Consider the following 25,824-nt stretch of genomic DNA (forward strand, 5'->3'; position numbering starts at 1 on the left):
TTCGCAAAGTTATACTGTACACTGGCACCTGCATACAATAGTGGGTTTTGCATAAATACTGTCGCACTTCGAGACTAGGATTCGCAAAACTTCAAACTTAGCCCTGGGTAATTCTAGATTTACTAACTTTATACCTTGCAAAGGAGGCAACACGCAGTGATCGACATGTTTTAAACACAAATAAAGCACATACTGAACACCAGCACTCTAACATCCTACAGAAATGTTTATAGGCTTGTAGTCAAAAGATAGATACTACCCCCGGCTTTCCAAGTACATCCCAATGGTGCGAGCACAGAGTACACGCTAAACCTAAACTTGTAGACTGTCCCTATATCAAAGATGTATTTTTATAGCGTGAACATGGCTCAAGGCGCTTTACAACAGAGCTAGACTGCTACACTTTTTAGGACAGGGAAACTCAGCGATTTTCCTGACATGTGTGAATGTTGAGCTGAGACCGGGATTCAAACCTTGCTCTCAATATTCCAAAGTCGGTAGCATTAGCCTCGTGCGGCTCACATATGGCCAGTGACCTATAAAAGAGGAATGCTCTTTTTCTTCCCAGAGGTTTATACACGCCTCCACACATAGCTATGGAAAACAATGCACTGTTGCGTTGAATCATTTTATTCTTCACAATCTATAATGAGGTTTCCATTTATTGGCATTTTAAGCTTTTGCACTAGGAGGTAGCGGTTCCAGAAGACAAAGACGACATGTTCTGGTGGGGAGACCACATCACCCCGGGTCATTAGATGCCGACTCCAGTCCTGAACTTTACACTCACCCGTCATTGTTTTAGGTGTCATTCTAAGTATTCAGTGGAAGCAAAAGAGGACTACAACACCCACAATGCATAAGGCGATCATATAAAAGTTTAGGACAGGAAACTGTCGTAATACCTGGAAGGTGGTGGTCACCTTAGGTTATGCTGTTAATAAGTTACAAAACAAAGGCTTTGTTGATTGTCATTTTAGCAAAGTGCAGGGAGTAAGAAACATAGGGGCATATTTAGAAGCCCCTATTGCCACCAGAGCCTCACTTTTTTGGTCACTCTAGTGGCCATATTTAGAAGGTGGCACTAAGCCACTTGACGTGTCTCAACGCCACCATGTAAATATGCCCCTTTCTGCCGTAGTCCGCTTCAGCAAAGCGGCGGGCAATGCGTGTTGCTGTGGGCGTTACAACGCAACACCCATTGCTCTTTTAGGCTGCCTCATATTTACAAGGCTGGGGCAGGGCCAACAACTAAGGCCAGGTAATACCTAGACTTAGAATGGCGATACGAGGAGAAATCATGAATTTCTGCTTGTTTTTTGCTCTTTCCATGTGTGTGGCATTCTGCAACACACATAGAGCGAATCACCATTATTGATTGCCGCCATGTTGCAAGGGTTTCCTGCACATAAACAGAGTACCTGCAATAGGGCTAGGCAGCTTCTTTCGCGCCAGAGCTAGGGCATCGCAGAGGTGCGCCTTATTTTTGTAAATATGCTGCATTCCTGCATTTTAAAAATGCGGGGGTGTGGCATTGAAAAATCTGGTGTTACAATGCGCCTCTGCATTTTTTTGTAAATATCCTCTTTGCTCTTTTGTCTGTTGCACTGAACTACAGCTTGCTCTATTCTTCAAGACCTCTCGTGGCATAAGAGCGCATCTTGCTCCCAGGCCATGCTGTCATAATGTATGAAAAGATTGCCCGTGGTGTGCTTTGTATTTAAAACAATAAGGGCTGTTCATAGCGTGATTAAATTGTTCAGTAGTAACAAGTACATTCAAATTCCACTAATATGAAATGGAGTGAAGAATCGTGGGCATCTCATTGGCCTATTTAATTTAAGAGAGCAGCATTACAAGCGTTGGAACTATATTCCCCTTATTTGAGCAATGGCATCCAAAATTTGCTAGGTTATACAATTTAACAAGAAACTGGTACATTCCTTTCACTTCCAGGCTGGCGAGAAGAGGAAGATTTGGAATCTCCATTCCTAGTGAAGCGTGAAGGAATGTGTTGAAATCTTCTCGTAGATTTCTTGTCACTAAGTTTGGGAGTCAAACTTCTAGAAAAAGAGACTGTAGAATTCGACCTTGAATGCTTTTTCACATTGTCTAACTCTGTATAGTTGGATCCTGAGCTCTTTGAAACCTCAATAAAAAAATGTCAACCTCGCCGGCTCAAAATGCATGCCTTGTCTCTTGTCCTAGTATAGTTTGGTACTGGGATTGTGTTAGAAATGCATGATATTCATAGAGGGTGTTCTTTTTGCTTAGATCTTTCTTTGGAGTAGTCTCCTATCATATACTAGGGAAGGCTGATGCACCAACTGGTAACAAGCAGAACTCAGTCTTGCAGATACAGTTCTTCTTCTGAAAGAAAAGGTGTCTTCCTATCTTGGACTTTGCAGGCAAATTCCAACAGTGAGCCAAACCATTGCAGAGCAGGGGCCCTGCCCTCTTAAGCAAATAAATGAGAAATGGTTGCATTTGCCATGCAAAAGTAGTTTACAAAATTCTTTGCCCTCTTCAAATTCTTGGCAGTCCACTTCAATCTGCCTTAAGGTTTCTCATCCATGGATGTCTCCTAGCAGCTACAAAACTTTTGGCAGGACTCCTCTAACACGACTGAGGCTTGCACTTGATTTTTGTCTGAAGGCCCAATTAATCTTCCCTCCAGAAAGTTCTTATACAAGTATTGTGAAGTGTAGAAAACACAAACTCCTCTCCATAGGCAAGATTCCTCCCTGTGGGGGCTGTTCTTATGATCTCTCTCCGAAATCTTATTCATGGGACCTTGAGGCATGGCGTCTTTCATAGCAGCTTTGCTATACAATACCATTAGCAAAGCAGATGGCTTCAACTTATTTAAAGGCGAGATCTATTGCATTGTCAGTGCTTGTTTTCTCATCCAGATGCTTGGGTGTGGTCGCCCCTAGGCTATTTAATCCTTTCAGACCATTTGTCTATGTGAGGGACACTGTCCTAATTTTTGGGAGCTCATGTGCTATGACTAGGTGCTGACCTCTGGACAATCTTCTATATTGGAAACTTGGTTCCCCCCTGATTGTATTGGGTACACCACCCCTCCACTTGCTCCCCAACCTCTTGTCATCCTAGGGGATTTTGCAGCACAGTCTTTTTGGTTCCCAAGCAGAGGGGAGGGGGGCTCACAGGTTGGTCATCAAGCTCCAGGGTTTCAATTGATGGGCGTTTCACCATCACTTCAAGATGGACGCTATCCACCTTCTAAGGGATCATAGAGGAGGCACCTGGATGGTCCAGCTCGATCTGAATGATGCCCGTCTCACCTTTACCATCTTTCCTCTCCATTGGTGGTACTTCCAGTTTCAATGACAGAATGCTTGGTACGAATATATTCAACTCTTCCGTTCAGTCTGTCTTCTGCCCCTCTGTGTTTAACCAAGCTGATGAAACTAGTGGTGGAATTCTTGTGCAACCGTGGGGTGAGTCATCATCTATCTGGACAATCTACTACTGTCTCATTTTCTCCCTCAACAGTTGGGATCATGTTGAATGTGGACAAGTCTTCGTAAAATCCCTCTCAGTATGTAGAGTTTCTGGATTTCCGGATAGAACCAGCAATGGCACAATTATTGTTGCCATATCACAAGATAAGGGAGGTCAATGCAAAGTTGAGATCCTTCCGCGCATCCACAAAGCCACCATGGGAGGTAGATCCTTCTCCCACTTAGCGGCCAAGACCTGGAATTCCCTTCCCATCCACCTCCGCCTCACTCAAAACCATCTAGCCTTCAGAAAACAACTTAAAACATGGATATTCGATAAGTAAACCTCCCCCCCCTTCCTCAAGCGCCTTGAGACCCTATGGGTATGTAGTGCGCTATATAAATTGTGACTTGACTTGACTTGACTTGTGGTCCAAGTAGTTAGTTTCCCTGAGGCAAGGGGCTCAAATTGTGTGGCTTCTTGCGTCTTCTATAAGGGCCCTTTTTTCCGGGTCCCCTTCGTTACTGGGTGCTTCAGGGGCTCAAGTTTCCCCACCTTCAGAAGGGCCTGTCCTACTCCGATTATGTTCTCCTGTCCCAGGACGCTTGAATGGAGATTAAATGGTGGTTGGAATCCTGGGATGGCGGAGCGATCTTCAGTTTATCCCAGATGGGTCATAGAGTTTGAAATGAACAGGCGGGTCTCGGGAGCAGTTGTGATTCAGTCTCCATGGATGAGGGGTTGGAGGAGGAGCTACGCCTCCATATAATTTGTCTGGAATTTCTAGTGGGTTAGTTTGCAATCAGATCTTTTTCACCTCTGAAGTTTTCGGGGTGCATCGTTCTCATGATGGTCTGTTGGCAGTCTGCAAATAGGCGTTTACCAGATCCCGCATGCTGGCAGAAATTGCCACGGAATTTTGGCATTTTCTTCTGCAGCGTAAGATTTTGGTGATTGCGAAACACTTACCACGTTAGTCCAGCACGATTGCAGATTAGAATTCCAGGATTATGAGCGACTCCAGCGATTGGAGGTTATTTCCTCCCATCTTTTATTGTCATCAGCATCTTTGGGGAGTAGTGTCAGATTTGTTTGTCTGAACACTCAGATTCCTAATTTTCTCAGTTTGAGGCCGGATTCTCTTGCCTTGGTGACCAATGCCTTCCTACGTTACTGGGGTCAGCGGTTAATGTGCGCCTTTCACACGTTCCTTATGATTCCTCAAGTGGCTGCTTTGGGTGAGGCGGCGGGGCGCGTGGCTCGTGCCTCCTCTGGTGTGGTGGTGGTGGGGGGGAGAGGACCCCTCTCCTGTGAACTCAGTATCTAAAGATATGAAAGTTTTTCCTCCCCATCGTCTCACTCCATCTTGAGGGTGTATCTCTTCATTTGTGCTATAAGAGATTTGACACAGCTTGTTGATTCCTGTGGTCTTAAGGCAGTAATCTCTAACCTTTTTGACTTCTGTAGACCCCTGCATAATATTTGCTGTAATCCAGGGACCCTTACTGAATCCTCATTGAAATCCTCAGACCCCCACCTAATCATTGCTGGAATCCCGGACACGCCAACCCTCCCAAATAAATCTTTATCGGATTCCCACCTGCACAGGGCAATGTTGATGATTTGACCTGCAAACCAATACACAAAATACAGAAAAAAGCATTCATTACACAAACGATTATATATTTAATTTAATTCTCAAATGTTTAAAAAAAAAAGCCACATTTTTAATGGGAAGGTTGTAGTCTTTTTTGATTCAATTGAGGTCATCCATCTCTCATACTGCATTCTGTTAAATGCACTTGCACTGCTAAATGCACTTGCACTTGTAACCCTGAGGATACCAACTTCATTTTTAGTCTCCAAGTTCAGATTCCTCAATATTTATAGAAATTCATCAATTTTACATTTTACTTTATTTATATACATTTTATAACTGTTTTAGTTTCTATGCATTTGCGGACCCTCGGACCTTAGGTTGAGAACCGCTAGTGTCAGGGCTTCGGGTTGAAGTAATTCTGGCCTGATTCCAGTTTCTCTGTAGTGTTCTTTTCCTTTTCTCACTGTGGGAGAATTAAAAGAACCGAGTTATACAGTTTTATTCTTGGACCGATGCTGTAGCAGAGTACAATAAGTTGAAGGTACACACTTGGTTTTTTGTATACAGTTCTACACATACTTTGGAGTTGATTGAGTTTCCCTGTGCTCTAGAAATTGTTTTCTAATGAATAAGAATCTGCTGTTTAAATTTTTTTTCTTTCTAGTAACAGTGATAATGTACTCCTGGTCACAAGTAGATGCTCAGAGTTCAGTTTGTGAACCCTGGGGAATTGGACTTTTCTAGAAATAAAATATAGGCAGGTGAGTCGACCTATTCTAAAATACAGAAGATACAGCAGTAAATCGACAATACAGAGCTTACTTCCTTTTATGCCCTATCCTTCCTTAGAATATGTTTTTAAGCTTAATCGCTCTATCCCTCAGATCACTCTGACATACTCGACTCCCTAAAAGCCACTTCAAAGATGTCTTACTCTTAGCCTTCATCCCAGCTCTTTCTATAGATGCTCTTTCACTCAACTCTCCATTGTCAGTGCCTCCCTCTCTCAAGTAATCGCCACTGAAGACAGACCAGGTTGCCCAACCCTTAAAGAAACTCACTTGTCATTCATTGGCATGCTCATTGAAAAAGCAGTGCATGTTCAACTCTAAAGATCGATTTGATTTCAGATAGCACTGCATCGCGAAGACTGCGTTTAGGAGGGCATTGTCATGTGTAAGATAGCAGAATAACATGACCCCCTCCCCCTTCCTAATATTGCTGAATTTCTCAGCTTCCTTAAACACAGTCCCACTCTGATACGCAACCTTCAACCATGAATGGGATTTGCTGGCAATGTCCACTTCTCCTCCTACTTTTCCAACCAACACTAATTTGCTCAGATGGGCATCTCCAGGTCCCAAAATATCCCTTTTGCCTTCGGAGTCTCCCAGGGTTCTATATTGTGCCTTGTCCTCTTCAGCCTCAACCTGAAGCCCGTTTGTACTCCTTCTCACAGAAAAGATTAATCTGTATACTGATGATACACCCCTCTACATGAAGGTCTCCTTTGTTTCAGACATCAGTGCTTCAAGACTGCCACACCTGGCTATCCTGAAGCTCAGCTCAGCCCAACCCAAGAAACAGTATAAGCCTGGCTCAATGACCTGAACCTTAATGGCTCCAAATCCCAACTTTTCATGAATGCCAAGTCACTTGGATTCACACTGGATACTAACTTGACTCTCATGGAAAACATTTGCCAAGAAATATGATCACATAACCCTCATAAAACTGAGTTGGCTTCCCTAGCTGGCCCTCCCTATCTTCAAACCCAACTGCATAATTTGCAAAGCCATACAAATCAGCTTCCCCATTTATCTTGCAGACCCACTCACCATCTGAGGTGGTTCTTGGCTCAACCGCAGGCAAGATACCATTGGTCTGCAGACTAAGGTGTAAATATGGAAAAAGAACTAGACTGCAGACCTTTTCAATCTATGTGCCCAGGATCTTGAACAGCATCCCTTATCAGTCAGAACCTCCCCAGCAATGCTCCAATGTAGGAAAGAGTTTAAGGCGCACCTATTTTAAGAATACTACATTTCAGTGCATTAAAAGTGCACAAACCAACTTCCTTTCAGATACTTTCTTGACTTTAAGCTGGACTGTGACCATATACATCGCTCTTGACGCCTTTCTGGATTCAATAAATACATACACATTTTTTGTAAACAAATTTTTATTAGTTTCTTTTATCTTAATAAACTATTACTTTACATAAAGCACGTGGGATGATACTTATTTGAACAAAAGTACATTAGATACTGCGAATCAGTACAGAGGTAGACTGATCAGTTTGCTGCAAACAATATATACTAGTTTTCAGTGTTCTACACCTCCTATAGTAGTTATCAGTCAGTCAGTCATAAGCTTTTATTCGATATGCAAGATATCTTATAAGCACATATACAAAACGTCATTACAAAATACAAAAAGACATAGCTTTAAGAAGTCAGTATAAGAACTCATTTAAAAAGGATAAAAGGACATAAAGCGCCCATAAATAACTTAGCTAAAAAAAGAATTAAATCGCTACTGACAATCTCTTACATCGAATAAGCCAAAACTGTTTTAAAAATTTAGCAATTCCGCACACAATGGGGGGGGAAGTGTCTGTAATTAAAATGCGCAAGGCGACTAGGTGGCTACGAGTACCCAAGATTTGGAAGAGGGGTTTCAACCAATACCTCCGGGGCCTGGCATAATCCGGACATTCAAATAGAACATGCACAATAGACTCAACCCTGTTCGGGCAACAAGCACAATTCGGGGAGGCACGGGCCACTGATGTCCAATTTGATACCACAGCTCCTAGCGGGAGGGATCCAACTCTAAATTTAAAATACAGGGCTCGGTCAAATGGGAGTGTGATCAGGTCCAAATAGGGTTCAAAGGCCACAATGTCTTTAGTTTGTAAAAATGAGACCGTGGACTTGCAGTGCTTCGAGTTTGTGATTAAGCGCTCCGCCGTCCATTTCCAAAAGAGCGCTTTAACAACTTCTTTAGGAGGGGCTGTGCGTGAAGTCCAACAATCCCCAAGACCAATCTTCTCCAGGAGCTTCTTGGTTTCACTCAGCCATCTGATCTTGGCCCAACCCCCCAAACTCATTATTTCCCCCAAACCATCGGCGTAAGATTTTAAGTCCTCACCCCTCCAAATTCGCGTCCACAGTAGGAGAGGGCGAAGCTGAGCCTGATCTTGGATACTCTTACAGCCCGTGTCCAACAGCACTGGTACAGATGGTGTGCTCAGTGGAATGGAAATAATAGATTTTAGAAGTTTGGTCTCCGCTATCGCTAGGGCATCCAATCGGCAGTGGCCCCACAGCTCAGCCCCATACAAGGCTGATGTCACTACTTTAGCCTTGTAGATGTCAATTACTGGGGAAAGCGATCTCCTAGGTGAGGCCAAAAACTCCCTCACAAGTGCTCCTCCTACTCTTCTGTGATTTAGGACCATTTTCTCAATGTGATTTGCCCAGGACATCCTATCCGTAATCCGAATACCGAGGTAATCGAATTCGGCTACTTTCTCTAAGGCCACCGAATTGAGTGTAGGTGGACGGCCAAGTTTCCTGGGAGGATTTAGGACTAGGTATTTTGTTTTGTCCACGTTTATAATTAACCCTTTAGCAGCGCAAAACTCCTGGAAACGCGTTAGCAGTTTCTGCAGGCCTTGGGGGGTCTTGGAGATCAGAAGCGTGTCGTCCGCAAAAAGCAATGTGGGGATACGGACTCCTCCGAGACAGGGGGCGTCGGCTGGTTCTTTTTGCAGATGTTTTACCACCCCATTCACATAAAGTGAAAATAGGGTGGGCGCCAAGACGCATCCCTGTCTAACACCCCTTGACACTGGGATCCTCTCAGTGAGTTCTCCGTCTTTGCCCCAGCGGACCTGCGCAAAGGTATGGTCATGGAGGCTAATGAGAAGGGACAAGATGTAAGGAGGTATTCCCAACTCATTGAGTACCCTCCAGAGCTCTTCCCGGGGGACTAGGTCAAAGGCAGTCTTCAAGTCTATAAAGGCCAAATAAGGACTGCCTTTGCCCAGATCCACAACCTTCCACCCCAGGAGTGCCAACCTAAACACCTGTTCAATAGTCCCCATACCAGCCCGAAAACCTGCCTGAAAGTCCGATAGGATTTTGTTTTCCTCCACCCAATGTAAGATCCTTCCAAGGACAGCTTTACCAGCTATCTTTTGGGTGGAGTCTATCAGGCTTATGGGGCGGTAGTTTCCCGGGGTTTCCCTACACCCTTTTTTGTAAATCGGGACCACCACCGCCCCTTTCCAGGATTCAGGCACTGCCCCTCCCATCATGATGTCATTTAAGAGGGCGGCAATGATCCTACCCCATTTTACTGGGTAAGCCTTCATAAGATCCCCTGGGAGACCATCTGGACCCGGTGCTTTGCGCGGGGCCACCCATCCTATGACCCCCTCAATCTCTAAGGGAGTGAAGAAATCATATGCATGGGGGTCAACCGCTGATCTAAATTCCCTCCCAACATTTAGTTCCCCATCTGGGGGGAGGTAAAGGGACCCGAAGTGGTTTACCCAATGTTGCGGGGGGATATTGCAGGGTCTCACAGATGCATCTGGTTTATTCCGTGTGCCTATGAGATTCCAAAAGGCCCTAGAATCCCTACCCTTACTAGCCTGAAGTAGGTCCTCCCAAAATTTGTCTTCCCACTCCTGCCTAGCAATCTTAAGGGATTTATTATAGGCCTTCCTTGTTTCCTGTATCTCACTTCGGGATTTGCGTTTAACTGCCTCAACTAGTTTGGCCTTATGAAAACTACATGTTTTAGTATACCAACCCTCAGCAGGTTTTCTAAATGTTTTTTTGCCCAAGTTGATAGGATGGGATGAAAACACACTAGATAAGGCTTCAACCAGGGAGGGAAAAAGTCCACTCGCTCTACCCACCCCCTCTAAAGAGGTTCTAAGATCTGTTACCGCTTGATTTAAGAGGGTTAAGATTTCCCCTACCTTTCCCTCAGAGAGAATCAATTTTGCCCATTTTATTCGTCTACCACAATGGGAGACTTCGGACACATCCGGGGGTACGGCGACCGGGTAAATGTTATCCTTCATTAGGGGGCGCCACCACTGATCCATACTCAGGGAGAGTGAGTTGTGATCACTCTCCGTCGTATGTGCCACCTGCATGTCCTTTACAAAAGACCATAGACACACATCTATTAGGATGTAATCCAACCTAGAGGTGTGTCCTGGCCTATTATACGTGTGTGCACCCCCCCTATCTGAGGTTGTCCTCCCATTTGCTGCCCTTAGATTAAATTCCAGGCTCAGGGAGTATATCTGGAGCGCCACTTCAGTCCACCTTCTGATCGGTGGGATGTCCAAAACCGGAATCCCCAACCTAACATCATCCTCATCCTGTTCGGTGGCAACGTCCGAGCCCAAGGGCTCGAACGTACAGTTCATGTCACCCGCCACCATTATACGCGTCTTATGAGGGGTGTTTTTTAACAAGGACTCGAGGAGAGATATTACAGAAGACTTCCTCCCACCCTTGGTTCCCCGGGCATAAATATTATAAATATTTAAAACAGTTCTTCCCCTTGGATCTATTAGGGTAATGTTTTGAATGTCCGGGCAACCTGTGGGGAACTCCACTACTCTACAATCTAAAGAGGCTGCAACCCATATGAGAAGGCCGCCCGAGGGTCGCCCTCTCCCTGATGCCGAAGCCTGAGCAGGGGAAGAATAGGAGGAAAAACCCACCCTATGAACCGGGACCAAGCTCCATGTCTCTTGGAAGAGACACAGGGTGTGATCGTCAACACATGCAATGAATTCCGGTATATCCAGTTTTCTTGCGATCCCTGCGACGTTCCAACTGCAAACCTTAAAGGCTAGGTCCGTCGCAGCTGAAGCGTCGCTAGGCGCAAGAGTATCCCTAGCGGTGGTCCTACTCATGTATGTCTGAGGTATGCCGGGTTCTTGGGGAATTGTCAGCGGGTCTGCCATCCCCCCTGCGCAACTTGCATGGGTGGGTGACACTCCCGGTAGGTCCACTCTACTCTCAGCTTCCAGTCAGTTAGGCTCTAGTCGCCGCAAATGATTCTCCCTTGGGCCTCCTGTATCCCCAGCCCAATTCTGTGCAGAAACAGGGGAAGTTAAGCTTCCTCCAGTTAGGACAATACTTTGACTAGGGTAAAAATAAGAGAGATCCACTACTTTAACCCCTGGAGCTCCCATGCATGTATTAGGGGTACAAATCGAGGGCACTACTCTTGGATCTTGGAAGTTTATAATTATACAATCCCCCTCCTGGGTCTTTTTCCCCTGGCCTACCCACCCCACTCTGCGAACACCTAAAATAATACCGTCCACACCTGGCGGGATTGGCCTATTTGCCTTTAGCCAGTGGATACACTTGTTCTTGAGTGATTGATGGTTTTCCAACTGGCCCTCTTTTAGAGGGGGCACATTAACCAGGACAACAACAAAAGGTTGACAGTCAGGTGGGAGGTTTACTGGGGGGATCCTCCGTACTAGTTTTCTAGGGACCAGTAACGTAGTGGATGGGGCCATAGATTGAAGTGCAGATCTAGGGGTTTCCCCTACCACCGCCCCATTAAGTTTCTTTCGTGCACCCATTTTTAGGGGACCTTCCATTTGGCCACTGCCTGTCTGTGGCTGTTTTAATGGAGGAGGGATTGGTTTATTTTTAACAGGCTCCTGAAGTTTGGGCAAACCCTTGTCTTTTTGGCCCGCTTTGGGACGGGGGGGAGATTTAGGAGCTGAGATTAGTGGATTGCTAGAACCAACTTTATGTGTACCTAATGGGGTTTTGGGATCTCTCTGGGATGGCAACTCATTCCCCTTTATGTCCATGTCCTTGTTTTCACTCATTCTAGCTAGTTGTTTAATTGTAGTTTTGAGTGAATGGAACCCATCAAGAGTTGATTGTTCTAGTTTATCTATCCGGTTCCCTAGACCCTTAACCTGTGCTACTAGAGGTTTCAAGAGGCTGTATATCTTCTCAAGGATATGATCGGCTACTGCTGGGTCGGTGGGATTAGAAGCTTTAGCCGTACTATCGCCAGTGTGTAGCCCCTTGGGAGAGGTCAAAGGATCCCTTTCTTTGTCAGCTTCAATTTCTACGGTCCTATCCCTTAAGTTTCTCATCCCAGATCCAGGTGACTTTCTTGCTCTTTGATAGAGAGCAGCCTGTCTTACTAGCCTACCCTTTTTGCGCTTTCGTGGTTTTTTACTTGGGGGCCTGAGTCCCTGGCTAATGTCAGGAGATTGGGAGTTGGTAAGTACCCTGTCTGGCTCCCCTACTGGGGTATCTAATAAGGAGGTGAACGATTTTGATGAGAAAGTATCATCGGTGGCTTCGTGCGGACAGCTTAGGGGTAAAGGTGAAGGAGAAGGCAGCCTGCTAAGACCACCGTCTTCCTCGGTAACCATAGGTATGTGTTCAACCAGGAGGTTTTCCAGCCTCTCTATATGTTGTTCTATACCAGCCAGCAAGGGGGGGTCTGTGGAGATGCTAGGCCCACTAGATGGAGATACAGGTTGTGACCGGGCATTTACCAGTGTAGGCGACTGGGCAGCAACCCCCAAGGATAAGCGTCTTGAGGGGAGGTATACCTCTGATAGACGCCGCTCTGACATAGCTATCTCCTTGTCAATCACCGCCGCCACCCTGGTGATAAAGCGGTCCATAGTTCCTATAACAGGGCTAGCAACATTTAACCCCCTTTCACCTTCACTCCTGATGGGCTTTCCTGAGCGGGTAGGCATACTGCGGGGCACAGGAAGTGGGCTCCACTAGGCAGGTGTGCTTGCAGGTAGTGGAGAGAAAAGGGACGTGGCCCAGCCCAGCCTCTGTCAGCCCCTGACGGCCACAGACGGCCCGCCCTTTGCCCGGGCTTCGCCCGGCGTCCCGCCTGCGTCCCGCAGAGCGTGCTTTCCCCTGGTATTATAGGCAGGGCGGCGGTGGGCGGGGCACGCAGGGGGGCGCAGACCAGATGTCACGAGGTCAGCAGGGACTCCTGGGATAGTGAGTCCCTGCCGCGCTACCCCTGCAGCCTCCACAGGTGTTTACCCGGCTCACAGCTCCTCCGGTAATCAGGCTTGGAAGGTCAGCGTTGGTGGGTCCTCCCACGAAGCGGCTCCCGCGCAGCGGGAGCGGCGAGCAGTGCAGGCACAAACAGGGCAGGTGAGAGAACAAACTCCCGCGGCGTGTCCAATTTCCTAATACAGGGTCACAGGGTCAGTAGTTATCACATCTGTGATTGTAAGCCTCACATCTTCCTGACAATATCTAATTCCACATCCCTTCACGCTTCAGATTGCTACAAAGTTAGGAAACAAACCCCTGACAAAAACCCTCCACCCCCCTCCCTACAGTCCATTTGTTTACATTTAGAACTTCCAAGTACACATATTATCCATAATTTGATCTTGCAGCATCCCTGTACAAGTAACTTTTGCATTCAACTTATAAATATATTTCAAACCAGTTTGTAGTACATAATCACATACTTGCATGTACACTGTTCGGGGCGTACTATAATTTGCTCTTCAATCTGTCTTTACTGCGTGCCCTGGGGGGTGGTATTAGAGTCCAAATCTTGTGCTTTCAGGGCTAATAACATAACATCCCAATGTAATGCTATCTGATTTCTACGCAGGCCCGTGGCCGCCTCCCTCCGTATTTCCACACTTTTCCGCACTTTCTGCACTGCCCCAGCGGAACAGATCATTGTACCACGCATGTGCTGAAGGGGGGGGTTCTTGGACTTCCATCGCATAGTAATTGCCCGTGTTGCCAGGAGCAAAGACAGGTTCACACATTTTTATTAAGATTCATGGAGACCCAGAATACACTCTTCCATAGTATTAGATATGCTCCTATGCGTGGCCTCCTGCGTGTAACATCTAACCGCATCCCAAAATTCTCGTAGGCGCGGGCAAGCCCAAACCACATGGGCCAAGTCAGCTCCCTCGTAGTGGCATTTTGGGCAGTGATGTTGGGTCTGTGGGAACATCCTATCCAATCTGTGTGGGGTTAGATATGCCCTATGTAAAATCATCGTTTGAATAAACTTAAATTTGGCATTACGTGAGGTTTTCCGGGGGTGTTCTATGATTCTCTCTCCCATTCCTTGTCCTCTATAGCCCTCCCTATGTCAGCTGACCATGCATTACGTAATGGAAGAAGGGCGATCTCTGTATGACCCCGAATCCCTACCTATAGCCATTTTATCAGGTGTCTCCCTCGACCCTTATAATATAGTGCTTTAATCAGTTTGTGGTCCATGGGTTCCTGCCGTTTTGGAGCCCAATGTGTTTTGACCTAGTTGGTTAATGCCGTGTGTACCATATACATGTGCCCCCGTCTCCCTAACAAAGTTGTCATGATCCAGTAGCTGCCCAGCATTAAATAAGTCCGATACGTGCTGATTCCTTCTTCCAACCAAGGCGTTATAGTACGTTTTGTGAGTTTCCCGGTTGCTAGTGGTATACCCAATAAGGGGATGTTGCCTGCGTAGGCAGAGTGTGTGCTTGTGTAATGTAGCGCCGACCTCCAACATTGCAGAGCTGTATGTAATATTGGTGGAAGATGGTGAGGCTGCTTGCACCTCGGTAATAAGTGTGTGCAGGGCCTCACTACTTATAACCCGCTCCGTAAACCCTATTTCTTGCAGATTGCCCCTTGCCGTCCAATAAGATATCCATTGCAGCTGACGGGCATAATAATACGCTCTAAGATCTGGCACACCCAACCCTCCCTGTATCAAGCTGGAGCTTTTTAAGACTTATCCTTCGCCTGCCTTTCCCCCAGACAAGATCAATAAGTAAGGTATTTATTTAAGAGTTTAAAGGTAGTTTGTGGGACAAATAGAGGCAGATTTGTGAAATAGTAAATTAATCGCAGGAGTACCACCATCTTCGTTATAGCTACTCTGCCCATCACCGAACCTGGTAGCGTTGTCCAAAATGCAATGCTAGAACGCATCGCTCTGATTGCTCGGTTAAGGTTACCTTCCAGCATATCAGCAGGGGTCCTGTGTACTTAAACTTATGCGGAGCCACCTGTAGTGACGTGGACCCAAATGCGAATTCTGTGGGCGAGGCGTGCTCGCAAAAGAAGGCATGGGACTTCACCGGGTTAATGGCCAGTCCCGATATATGCTCCAAGGTGGCAAAGATCTCTGCAAGGGGGGCCAGATCAGACCGAAGGTCTTTAACATAAAGGACAATGTCATCCGCATATGCGGAGAAAAGGTGTTGTAGACCCTATCTCTATGCCCAGTTCCCGTGTATCCCTATGTAACTTAGGAGCCAGGGGCTCCAGTGCCAATATAAACAATAGTGGTGAGAGTGGGCAGCCTTGCCTCGTCCCTCTAAATATCGGTTATTCGGCCGATATGACCACCCGTACATACTCGGGCAGTAGGAGCATTGTACAACAATCTGAGCCCATCATTGTACCTCTCTGGGAGCCCAAACTTAGTCAACACCTTGAACATGTACCCCCCACTGCAATGTATCAAACGATTGGCGTAGGTCTAACGATATGCGTAGCGCTCCGGGGCAGTCGACATGAGGTGGTGATAGTCTCCTAGTGTTCAGAGACGTGCTCCTGGCCGGCAGGAAACCTGTCTGATCTATATGGATCATCTTATCCAGAAGGGGCAGAAGCCTATTTGCCAGCACTTTACCCAGTGTCTTGTATTCCGTCGCTAATAATGACAATTGGTGATAGCTGGCCATGTCCGGGAGGTCTCTAACCGGTTTCGGGAGTGAGACCACCAATGCCTGCGCCATGTTGAGGGATAGTGTCCCTTCTTTCTGCGCTGTTATATAAGTGCACACGGTTGGGTAGGAGTGAGTCCTTAAAGGTAGTGTAAAATTCTGCAGGTAATCCATCTATTCCCAGCGTTTTATTTCGCGGGAGCTCATTGAGTGCTATCTTAATTTCCATCGCAGTGATGGGGCCTGACCGTTCTTTCAGGGCTTCCGCTGTCATTTGGGGATAGTGCCTGTAAAAAGTTGTCTGTGCGATCGTCCTCTCTATCCATAGGTTTGCTGTATAATTGCATTGATGTCGTTTTGGGTGTGTGCTGGCTCGCCCGACAGTAGTTATCTCATTGATCACAATTGTGGGGTGTTCATCCCGCAATATCTTTGCTAATAGTGTCCCCGACTTGTCCGCCTCGGAGTGAAGCAACTGTGTGTACCGCTCATAATCTGAGTCGGAGGGATTCTAGCAATTCAGCGTGCCGGATACGCACTTCTTGAAGTGGCACCTGCTTCTCCTTGTCATGTACTGCTTCCTGTTCCAACTTGTCCATTTTGTGTTCTGTTGCCGTGAGGGATTTATGAACCTCCTGCCTAGCGCCCACTGTCGCACTTCTGGCTCTACCGTGTATGACCGCTTTAAAAGCGTCCCACTCTATCAGGCTGTTAGAAGCTGTGTTGCTATTTTCAGCGAAGTAATGGGTGATAGTGTCTGCTGTTGTGGCCCGGAATGCCATGTCTTCCAACAGATGTGGCCAGAGATTCCAGGTAGGCACTGGAGTAGGTTTCCTGCCCCACATAATCGTTGTCTCAAATGGATTATAATCCGAATAGGTCTTTGCTAGGTATGTGGCATGTGTGACCTGCATCGCTACCATGTTTGAACAAAATGTCCTATATATCCTTGTGTGTATTCCCTGTGCGCCGGTTGCCGCATTCTCCATACATCCCAGAATGCCCATCCCTCCCCCCAAATACAGAGAGCCTTCGCTTGCTTATTCACCCCTGCATCGTTCAAAGGGGGATGGGACATGTCTAGGTCAATGTTCATTATTGTGTTATTCTCCCCACCTATTATCGAGGGATGCATCTCCCAGCCCACTAATGTCCGGTTTAGGGTGGCAAATCGTTCCTGTTCAATATTCGGTGCGTATGTGCTACCTGTTGACCATCAAGGGACCCACGTATAAAAATATAGCGTTCCTGTTTATCAATTCTTTGTTCTAGGGGTCGAAACGGCACTCCGTGTCCAACCCAGATGGTGGCTCCCCGTTCATACCCAGAATAACTAGTGGAGAAGACCTGCCCCCTCCATTTCTTACGTAGTTTCACTGCCTCTTGTTCCACCATGTGGGATTCTTGCAGATAAACTTTGTGCTTTGCGCCTCAACAGTTTAGCGTGAATTCTTATACGCTTCTGTACAGAGCCCAGTCACCGAACATTCCACGTTATTACCTTGTATGTTTTTGGGTAAGTGCATTGCAAGAACAAGGCAAGCATTGTAACAGGCGATATCATACGTGTGCTGCTAGCCAGCCAACCCAAGGTAAACAAATAAATACAACTGTCCCCCTCTTCCTCCCACAAGTAAACCCCAATACTCGGTCTGGTCGAGGAAACTGTACCGGTCCAGAAACCAAAACATGGCAAACAAAACTCACTGAATAAAAACGGCATTCGCAAATTGGGGATCATCACCAACACCGTCCATGGGGTGCAGAACTGTACTCCAGCATAATATCGGGCTCCATCATTGCGGAACCCCAGGCTAATCAAATTCAATAACCTTCAGCATCAATCGCATATTTCTACAAAAAGGATATATGAACGTTCCTTATAGACTGGTTTCTTGAGCACCAACATCCTCTGGCGGTCAGCCGAACATGCCATCCGCCGTCTGCGGAGTCACGGTGGGGAAGAGGGACACACTGCCCTCAGTCACTTATTCCCTGTTCCATCTGAGGAGGAAGAGTCCTCAATCAACACAGACTGTCTGAAAGTAGCGGCCATCGTGATCGCTTGCTGTTTGCCCTGTTGCATTTGCTGCGGCGTTGGGTTGGTTCGTTGGGAGTTCCTGCGTATCCTTCTGCTTTGACTGGTGCCCGACATGTCAGCACGAGAGGAGCTTTGTTGCATGCTCTGGTAAGCATTGTCCCCATTCCCCACGGGATCCGTCACCTCCAACCACTCCTCAATGTCTGCCGGGCTTTCGAAGAATTGTGTTTTCCCGTCATAAATAACTTTTAGTCGAGCCGGTAAGAGCAATGCATTTTTCAAATCCCTTAGTTTCTTCTTAACTCCCATGAAGGAGGATCTCTGTCTTTGCACTAGTAATGTATAATCCGGGTAAGCGATATCCTGCTATTCTCGAAATTAATCTGAGTTCGCTCCCTAGTTTTCTGCAAGAGCGTACCCTGGTCTCTGTAGTTCAGTAGCCTGACATTGAGGGGTGGGGGGGGGGCTCCGGTTTTGGCCGGCCGGTGGTTTTTTTGTGTGGGCACTCTATGCAGTATTGGGTAGAGGCCTTCTGCAGCAACGTGTTCACTTAACCACTGCTCCGTATATCTAGCTGGGTCATCTCCCTCACTTCTTTCTGGCAGACCAATGACCTGTACATTTTTCCTCATCGGCTTTCCTTCCGCTTCTTCAAACCGGTCCATCAGTATAGCGACCTGCTGCTGGAGCTGTTGTATGTGGGTTGTGTTCTGAGCTTGTTGTGGAGACAGATCTAAATACATACTTTCATTCTCTTTAGAGTTGAGTGGGGATGTCTTTGGGTTGTTTGTTGTACTGAGGCTGGTAGAGATCTGGTATTCCACCATGCTCCACTCCAGTGGCCCCAATCGTAATTACGAACCGGGTGGTTTTTCAGCCTTCAGATCCTAAAATTCTGGATGTTACTAATAACTTCTCCACTCATACCCTACACCTGACAGCCTGTCGAGATTTATTTGTGCAGCCCTTTAAACTCATTTAGAACATTAGTATCCAAATGGACAATAACTAGGTTGAACACATTTTTGTCGGAAATAATTGTGATTTTACACGATTGGAGAACCCCACAGTTAACCGTGGTCACATTATTATTTACTTTGTACTGTCCAGCTCTTACTGTTGTTTTTACTAATATGAAAAGATTATGACTATATATGAAGAGTGGGCCACGGCCAGCAGGGGAGTGATCAGGCCAATTTTGAAAGAACACATTCTCTAGTGACCTTCATGGTTTCCTTTGATAAAAACAATTGGTTACTTGCACATTTAGGAGTTGTTGGTGCATAATAAGCTGGTTGTAAATATAGCCCTATTTCTTTTGCCCTCTATTGGCTTATTACAGAAAATAGGACCTGTTAGTTTTGAAGAAATCCAAATGCTGTCTTTAAGGTACAGAAGCTCTACAAAGCAGTTATCTGTTTTATCGTTCACTCTTTTATTTCTTACCTTTTCCAGAACCCAGCGACTATCACCAGAATACTACTCAGCCATTTCAACTGGGATAAAGAGAAGCTAATGGAGAGGTATGTGAAACATTTTCATAGAATATTACCAGATTTGTAACTTTGCAAGTATCCATTGCATGGAGTACCTCAAGCATTTTGCTCCTGAGCGAGGGAATTTGTTGTCCTGCTTGCACACAAAAAGTATGCATTACATAAAGACCTGGTCCCATGGGCTACTATGGTAATTGTTTTCATTGCACTGCTTCTCAATAGCGCAAGTTGCACTTTCATGGCTGTTGGAACCCTGGGGAATAAATAGGAGCTACCACAAGCTGATCGAAGGGTTGGTGTGGTAGATGGTGTAGAAATATAAAATTTCCCAGATATGAATTGCAAAATCATACCAGTTTGGGAACTTGTCTTCACATTGCATTAAAACATTAATTGGCCTCTTGTATCTCTATGTACCCAGATATAAATCAGTAATTGATGTTAAAGTGGTTGAGATGTTAGGGGAGTAAGTAACGTTGAGGTATAAAGGGGGAAAGTATGTTTTTTGCAACATCGGAGTACCTCCATACATAGGGTCCTGGTTAATATTATGAAAATCTATTCCTTTAGCACCTATTAGATTACATAAAAATTCAAGTCCCATTTCACCTATAGTCATGCCACATCCTCCTTATGCTCATAGTTAATTTTCTTTAAATATAGTATATATAATCTGTGCAAATATAGATTTGTGTATATATGTATCTATATATGTATGTGTGTATATCGTGATATAGATATATATCTATAGATCTATATCCAACATAAGAAGTGCTCCTCCCGGGAGCCGGTGACCCATGGGAGGTGGTGTTTTAGCTGGTGGAGCAGCCAGTAATTAATCCAAAGCGCGCACGAAAGTGAAAACGCTCTCTCCGGGACAACACAAGCCAAATACGTGAGATTTATCCCTTCATAAATCGCAAAATGATGCGTTTCGACCGGCCCGTGGCCTTGATCACTGTGATCAAGACCGATTGTCGGTCGAAGCACATTCCTGATAGCATGTTTTTACTTTCACCCGCGCTTTGGAGATATATATCTCCAAAGCGCGGGTGAAAGTGAAAACCCGCTATCAGGAATGTGCTTCGACCGACATATATATTTATTTATATATATATTTATATTCCACTTCTATAAAGGGTAGTAAAAAACTTAGCCAATTAATAAAGCTAAAAAATAAAACTTGATAAAAAAAAAAAGTAATATAAAGGGTTTAGAAAAAATATTAAAGGAGCCAGGTGGGTTATACCCCCCGGAAGTAATGACACTTTCTTTATAAAGAAAAACTTTTAAAATTCAAGTGCTTTTGAATATTTAGGAATAGTAAACTGCAATAAAAAAAATTAAAGCAACTTTTATCCAGACTTGAAATTTTTATATTTAGTTCCTAAGTATGTCAACACTGTATTTGTTGCTTACAATACACAAAACTGCAACACCTCCCCATGGTAGAGTAATTATCTTTAGAATTGAGGATTTACCAACATCTAGAAGTTAACAATATGTTGACGGGCATTTAGAGCCTTTTGTTCTCGCTTACCCTCCGCATTTAAATAGCTAATCAACTGTACCAACTTTTCAAAATATATTTCAGTAATTGTGAAAGCCTATTCTGTGTACTTGTCTGGAAAAAAATATTTTAATACAATGAGAAACAAATTGGAACACTTCACCTGGTGATGTACAAATGATAAATGTTTTCTGAAACCCAAAGTTAATACACTATATACTTTTATCAGTAAGCTGCAAGGTAGTGGGAAGGTTTGGCCATTTCTTGGAAATTTACTGTCTGTAAATGATATTGCGCATCCACAGCATGCTTTGGTAATATATTTATTGAAAGTGAGTTTTTTTAAACAATAACTGAGTGACACCCCTGCAATGATGGCAATGCTATTAGTAAACAGAGACAAGTCGGGAATTATGTGTACCCTATATATGGGCTAGATTCTTGTTACACATGGAGCAAACCTTTAGTCTATTTAATCAAATAAAAGAACTTTGTTTTGTACAGCAGAAATGTTTAATTCCCATATTTGAAGGCTCACTCGTGTGAGGATGAAGGAAATGGCGACTCTGCAAAAAAATATTTACCAATGATCACACAATTTAAGACTATTTTATGAATCGATTACATTAGTTAGGTCGAATAGATTATTCAAGTTACTCGACTTGCAGGTCTGGTAAACTTGTATTGATTTTTTTAGGCTTGATACGTAAACGTGTCAGAATCTCCTGGTCAGATGATTGTCTTTTAGTCATTTTTTTTTTTTTGAAAACAGATTTTATTGACAGATCATATAACAGTCTCAGAGCTCTGTATCCCAGAGGGATCTGCACTCCAATTGCATACGTATACATCATCATATCCATCTTTTAATAGTATTCATGTGTAGCCAGTAACAACTAGAACCATGGATCTTTTAGTAATTTTTAATTCCACCAGTTTATATACATCAATAAAACACTAGGGCCCATAGGCCATCAATTACTTTCTGAAATCAAGATCAGTGCACAATCTACTGTTTTTTCAGTATCTGCCTCGCTTCACATTTTGCAACAGAAATTTCAACAATATTTCAAACTGAAAGAAACCTGTGGTATTTGATCTTCTAAACAAGAACAAATATAAAATTAAGTTAACAAGCAACATAGTCATGAATGCATAGTATTTGTGGACATTGAATTTTATGTGAAAGATAAAAAATCCCATTCAAAACTTTACTGCATTTATTTTGCATGCGTTCAGTAACTTCCAAAACACAAGCTAGAAACCATTCTCAAAAGATTTTTTTTTAAAAAAAATCAAATGTAACTGTTCAGAATCAAATATTTTTAAAGAAAAAGCTCAAGACTTACTTGAAAGATTCTGAAGACGACGAAGGAACTCGCTCATTAGAACGTACGAGGACCATTCGGAAAATCTTCAATAAACATTGGCACCCATTGAAAATGAAACCTGCACTGCTGGAAGTATTTACTGAACTAGCATTAGTCCAGAAATCTAAAGAATTTAAATTAGCCTATCAGATCTGAAAACTGACTCAACAAAAGGATCCTGCCATTTACATCAAAAGTGAAAATATTTTACACTTGTCTTTGGTGGTGTTCAAACTCCATATACAAACTGAACATTGCAGACTGAAATTATTGCAATAAGTGTCAATCACAGATTTTTGTCACACTACTCATGTTGTATATATCCCATCCTGCTCTCACCCATTATACTTTGTAGGGTGTGTTGAAAAAAATAAATCACCTGAGCATCAAAGAACGCTGAGGAAACTTGACCCTAAACGCCAACAGTCTGAGTATAACTGAATGAAATATAGCACGAACACCTTCACATTCTGGACGTTGAGCATACCGTAGTAAATCTGGTGGAAACTGAGATCGTTTAATAAGAAAGCTGGAACCATTCTGAATTTTTAATCTTCAAAGCATTGAGTACAGATTGAACGAAGATGCTGAACTGCCCACAAGCTCACTATAGTAGCTGAAAACATGGCACAAAAAAACAGTATCAAGTTTCCAACAAATGGTAAATGACTATCCAGTTGTTAATCTATGTGAAGTAATGACTCTGCTAAATGCTTTTGTAATTTGCAAATGAGCTTGTTGTCTGTCTATTTGAACGGTAACAAATAAGTTATCTTGGCTCATGAAATATTGCTAAAGCAGGTTTGACTGTTCATCACAAATGCAATGCCGTTTACATCTAAAAATGGTTGATGGAAACAGAACTTGTGCTGATAAAATGGGCAAACCTACTGTATTTTGAAACTTCAATACATTGGTCACAGTTGAACCAAAACTGTACAAAGCCACCTGTGTAACTACCCACCTTGATATAACCCGTGTGAGGTTGAACCCTCATAGTCACTAAATAGAGTAAAGTTTAACAGACACAACAAGAAATGTCAACTATCCAATAAGATGGACTGGAGATATGAATTTTTAAAGATTTAAGTAGATAATTGGAAATGGTGGCATAAAGCACCAAACTCGAAGCATAGTCAATGGTCGCAGTAGACTGGGACCTAAGCGAAATTTGAGGCTGACCACGATGAAGGGAGAGTCTGATATAACAACCAGGTTCATCCGTGTCAAAGTTTCTACCTTCTTTCTCTAGTATATTAAGTCTCATTCCACCACAAGATTACAGTTCTTAAGCCCCCTGCAGACCTCAAGGGAGGTCTTGATGACCCTTTGACTTCACTTTTATGCCCTGTGCACAATAAGGCAGCAGAACTAGTCCTTCTGGGCTCCTCTCAGGTCAAATACATGTTCTGAAGTGGGTGCAAGAGGTGCCACATTTATGCCTTGCATGAGTTAGTGGGTGGAAACGACTCCCAGTCACACCCTCCTCGATGGGATATAGGTTTTTAGGGCCAACCCTACCCACGGAGTATATTCAAGATGGCAAGCTTTAACTACACTTATCTTGAGCTCTGAGGCCTTGGGGTGTGTCAGGAGTGTTCTATGGTAATCCTAGTGCCCTTCTACACCTACTACTAAATTCCAGTTTGACCTAGCCACTTTATTCACATTAAACCCTAAGACATAAAACTGATAGGACAAAAGCAAAGCCCTTGGGCAACCATAAAATGGATATGCAAGAATTGTCTTGCCATTGTGTTCTTTACATTTCAGGTGTGCTCTGTGGTGTTTGTAAATTGATCAGACCTGTCAAGCAGGATTAGATATTATAGTAGGTTTTTACATTATAGTGTCAGAGGATCCTTCCCCCTCCCCTCCTCCCCAACACCTGTATTCTGTGAGGCTGTCAAGTCCTCCCTGCACTTTCAGCTCAGCCCATTATTTGCCCCTGGGAGACCATTCACTTTTTTTTTTCACACCTGTGCAAATACTAATCAACTTTAGTGAAGTTGAAGAGCAAATGCTAAGTAACCTCCAGAAACTTCAGACTAGTTAAGGTGACCTTTCTAAAAGTTACCTTTTCTTAATATTTATTGAAAACCTGACTACCATTGAATTGTTTAATAACTATTAAAAATAGTTTAATTATTTTTCGAGCTAATCCCTTTCCCAATTTACAAAATTAGTAGTTTAATCTGCACTTTGGCTTTCTCTACGAGCCAGCCAGCCTTCCTACATTAAAATAGCCTTTGAGTGCTAGTCACTGTAAACCCATCTCAACTTTCAATTTCTACATGTCCTACTTTTAAATAGCATGCACCCTGCCAAATGGGCAACAAGGGCTACATAGTGGTCACTTATCAATATTTAAAAGGGAGTTTTTGCCTTGTCAAAAGGGGTTATTTTGACAATTTGAATTATAGCTTTTACACTGCTACAATGGGGAACTTTCCATTGTTGGGACCTGCCGTGCCCCTTTTCCTTTTGGAGCAAAGCTGTTCGATCTGCCTACTTGCCGCCTCGCTGTTGCCGCTTGAGCCATCCCGCATCCCGCCGCAAGCCTCCTTGGTCACCTGGAGAGCTGCCGCAGTGTGGAGGGCGGGCCAGGGGTACTACAAGCCCCAGCAGGCACTGCGCCTACCGCGCACCATCCACAAGCGCCAGGAGGCGCATAAAATAGGCACGCACCCTGCAGAGCGGGACGCGAGCGGGACGCCGGGCGAAGCCCGGGCAAAGGGCGGGCCGTCTGTGGCCGTCTGTGGCCGTCTGTGGCCGTCTGTGGCCGTCTGTGGCCGTCTGTGGCCGTCTGTGGCCGTCTGTGGCCGTCTGTGGCCGTCTGTGGCCGTCTGTGGCCGTCTGTGGCCGTCTGTGGCCGTCTGTGGCCGTCTGTGGCCGTCTGTGGCCGTCTGTGGCCGTCTGTGGCCGTCTGTGGCCGTCTGTGGCCGTCTGTGGCCGTCTGTGGCCGTCTGTGGCCGTCTGTGGCCGTCTGTGGCCGTCTGTGGCCGTCTGTGGCCGTCTGTGGCCGTCTGTGGCCGTCTGTGGCCGTCTGTGGCCGTCTGTGGCCGTCTGTGGCCGTCTGTGGCCGTCTGTGGCCGTCTGTGGCCGTCTGTGGCCGTCCGGGGACGGAGGAGGACGGGACGGGCCATCCCTCTTTCGCCTCTACAAGCCCCCCAGGCTGCTGGGAAGGTAGGACATATTTATTATGTCTACAAACTGCGATAAATCGGTGTCTGCGGGGGGCAATAAAGGAAAACTAGAGAGCTATTTTACGAGGGCTGCTACGGAGTTGGACAATGATATTGCGATGGCGCAGAGCGCAGGACTGAGCGACGCCGCTCCATTGAATCCATGAAAAATAGACCTTTGTTGGATTTGATGGATGTATCCGTATTCCCGGAGTCGGTCTCTGTCTCTTCTAGCGAGGACCCACTGTCCTTGGACAAATTCCCCTTACTCCTTAGAGACACCTCGCCGCATCAAGTTGTTATAAATGCTGCTCCTTCACCCAATGTGGCGACTCCCAAGCGTTCATAGCACAGGACTAGATGTAATTAATGTGCCATCTCTTCCGGCCAGGGAGATACCTAAAAAG

At 45.0% G+C, this 25,824-nt stretch overlaps 1 protein-coding gene across 2 annotated transcripts in view; it reads left to right on the forward strand.

Annotated features, from left to right (window-relative positions):
- ARIH1 (ariadne RBR E3 ubiquitin protein ligase 1) overlaps positions 1-25,824 on the forward strand; it is a 501,132-nt gene that overhangs the window by 21,381 nt on the left and 453,927 nt on the right. For both annotated transcript variants that reach the window (XM_078685029.1, XM_078685030.1), the window contains exon 2: positions 19,312-19,379. In XM_078685029.1, coding sequence (XP_078541155.1) covers positions 19,312-19,379 — 68 coding nt within the window. The remainder of the gene's footprint in view (positions 1-19,311; positions 19,380-25,824) is intronic.

This window comes from Lissotriton helveticus, chromosome 3_2, assembly GCF_964261635.1.
Source record: "Lissotriton helveticus chromosome 3_2, aLisHel1.1, whole genome shotgun sequence".
In the NCBI taxonomy this organism is placed as follows: domain Eukaryota; kingdom Metazoa; phylum Chordata; class Amphibia; order Caudata; family Salamandridae; genus Lissotriton; species Lissotriton helveticus.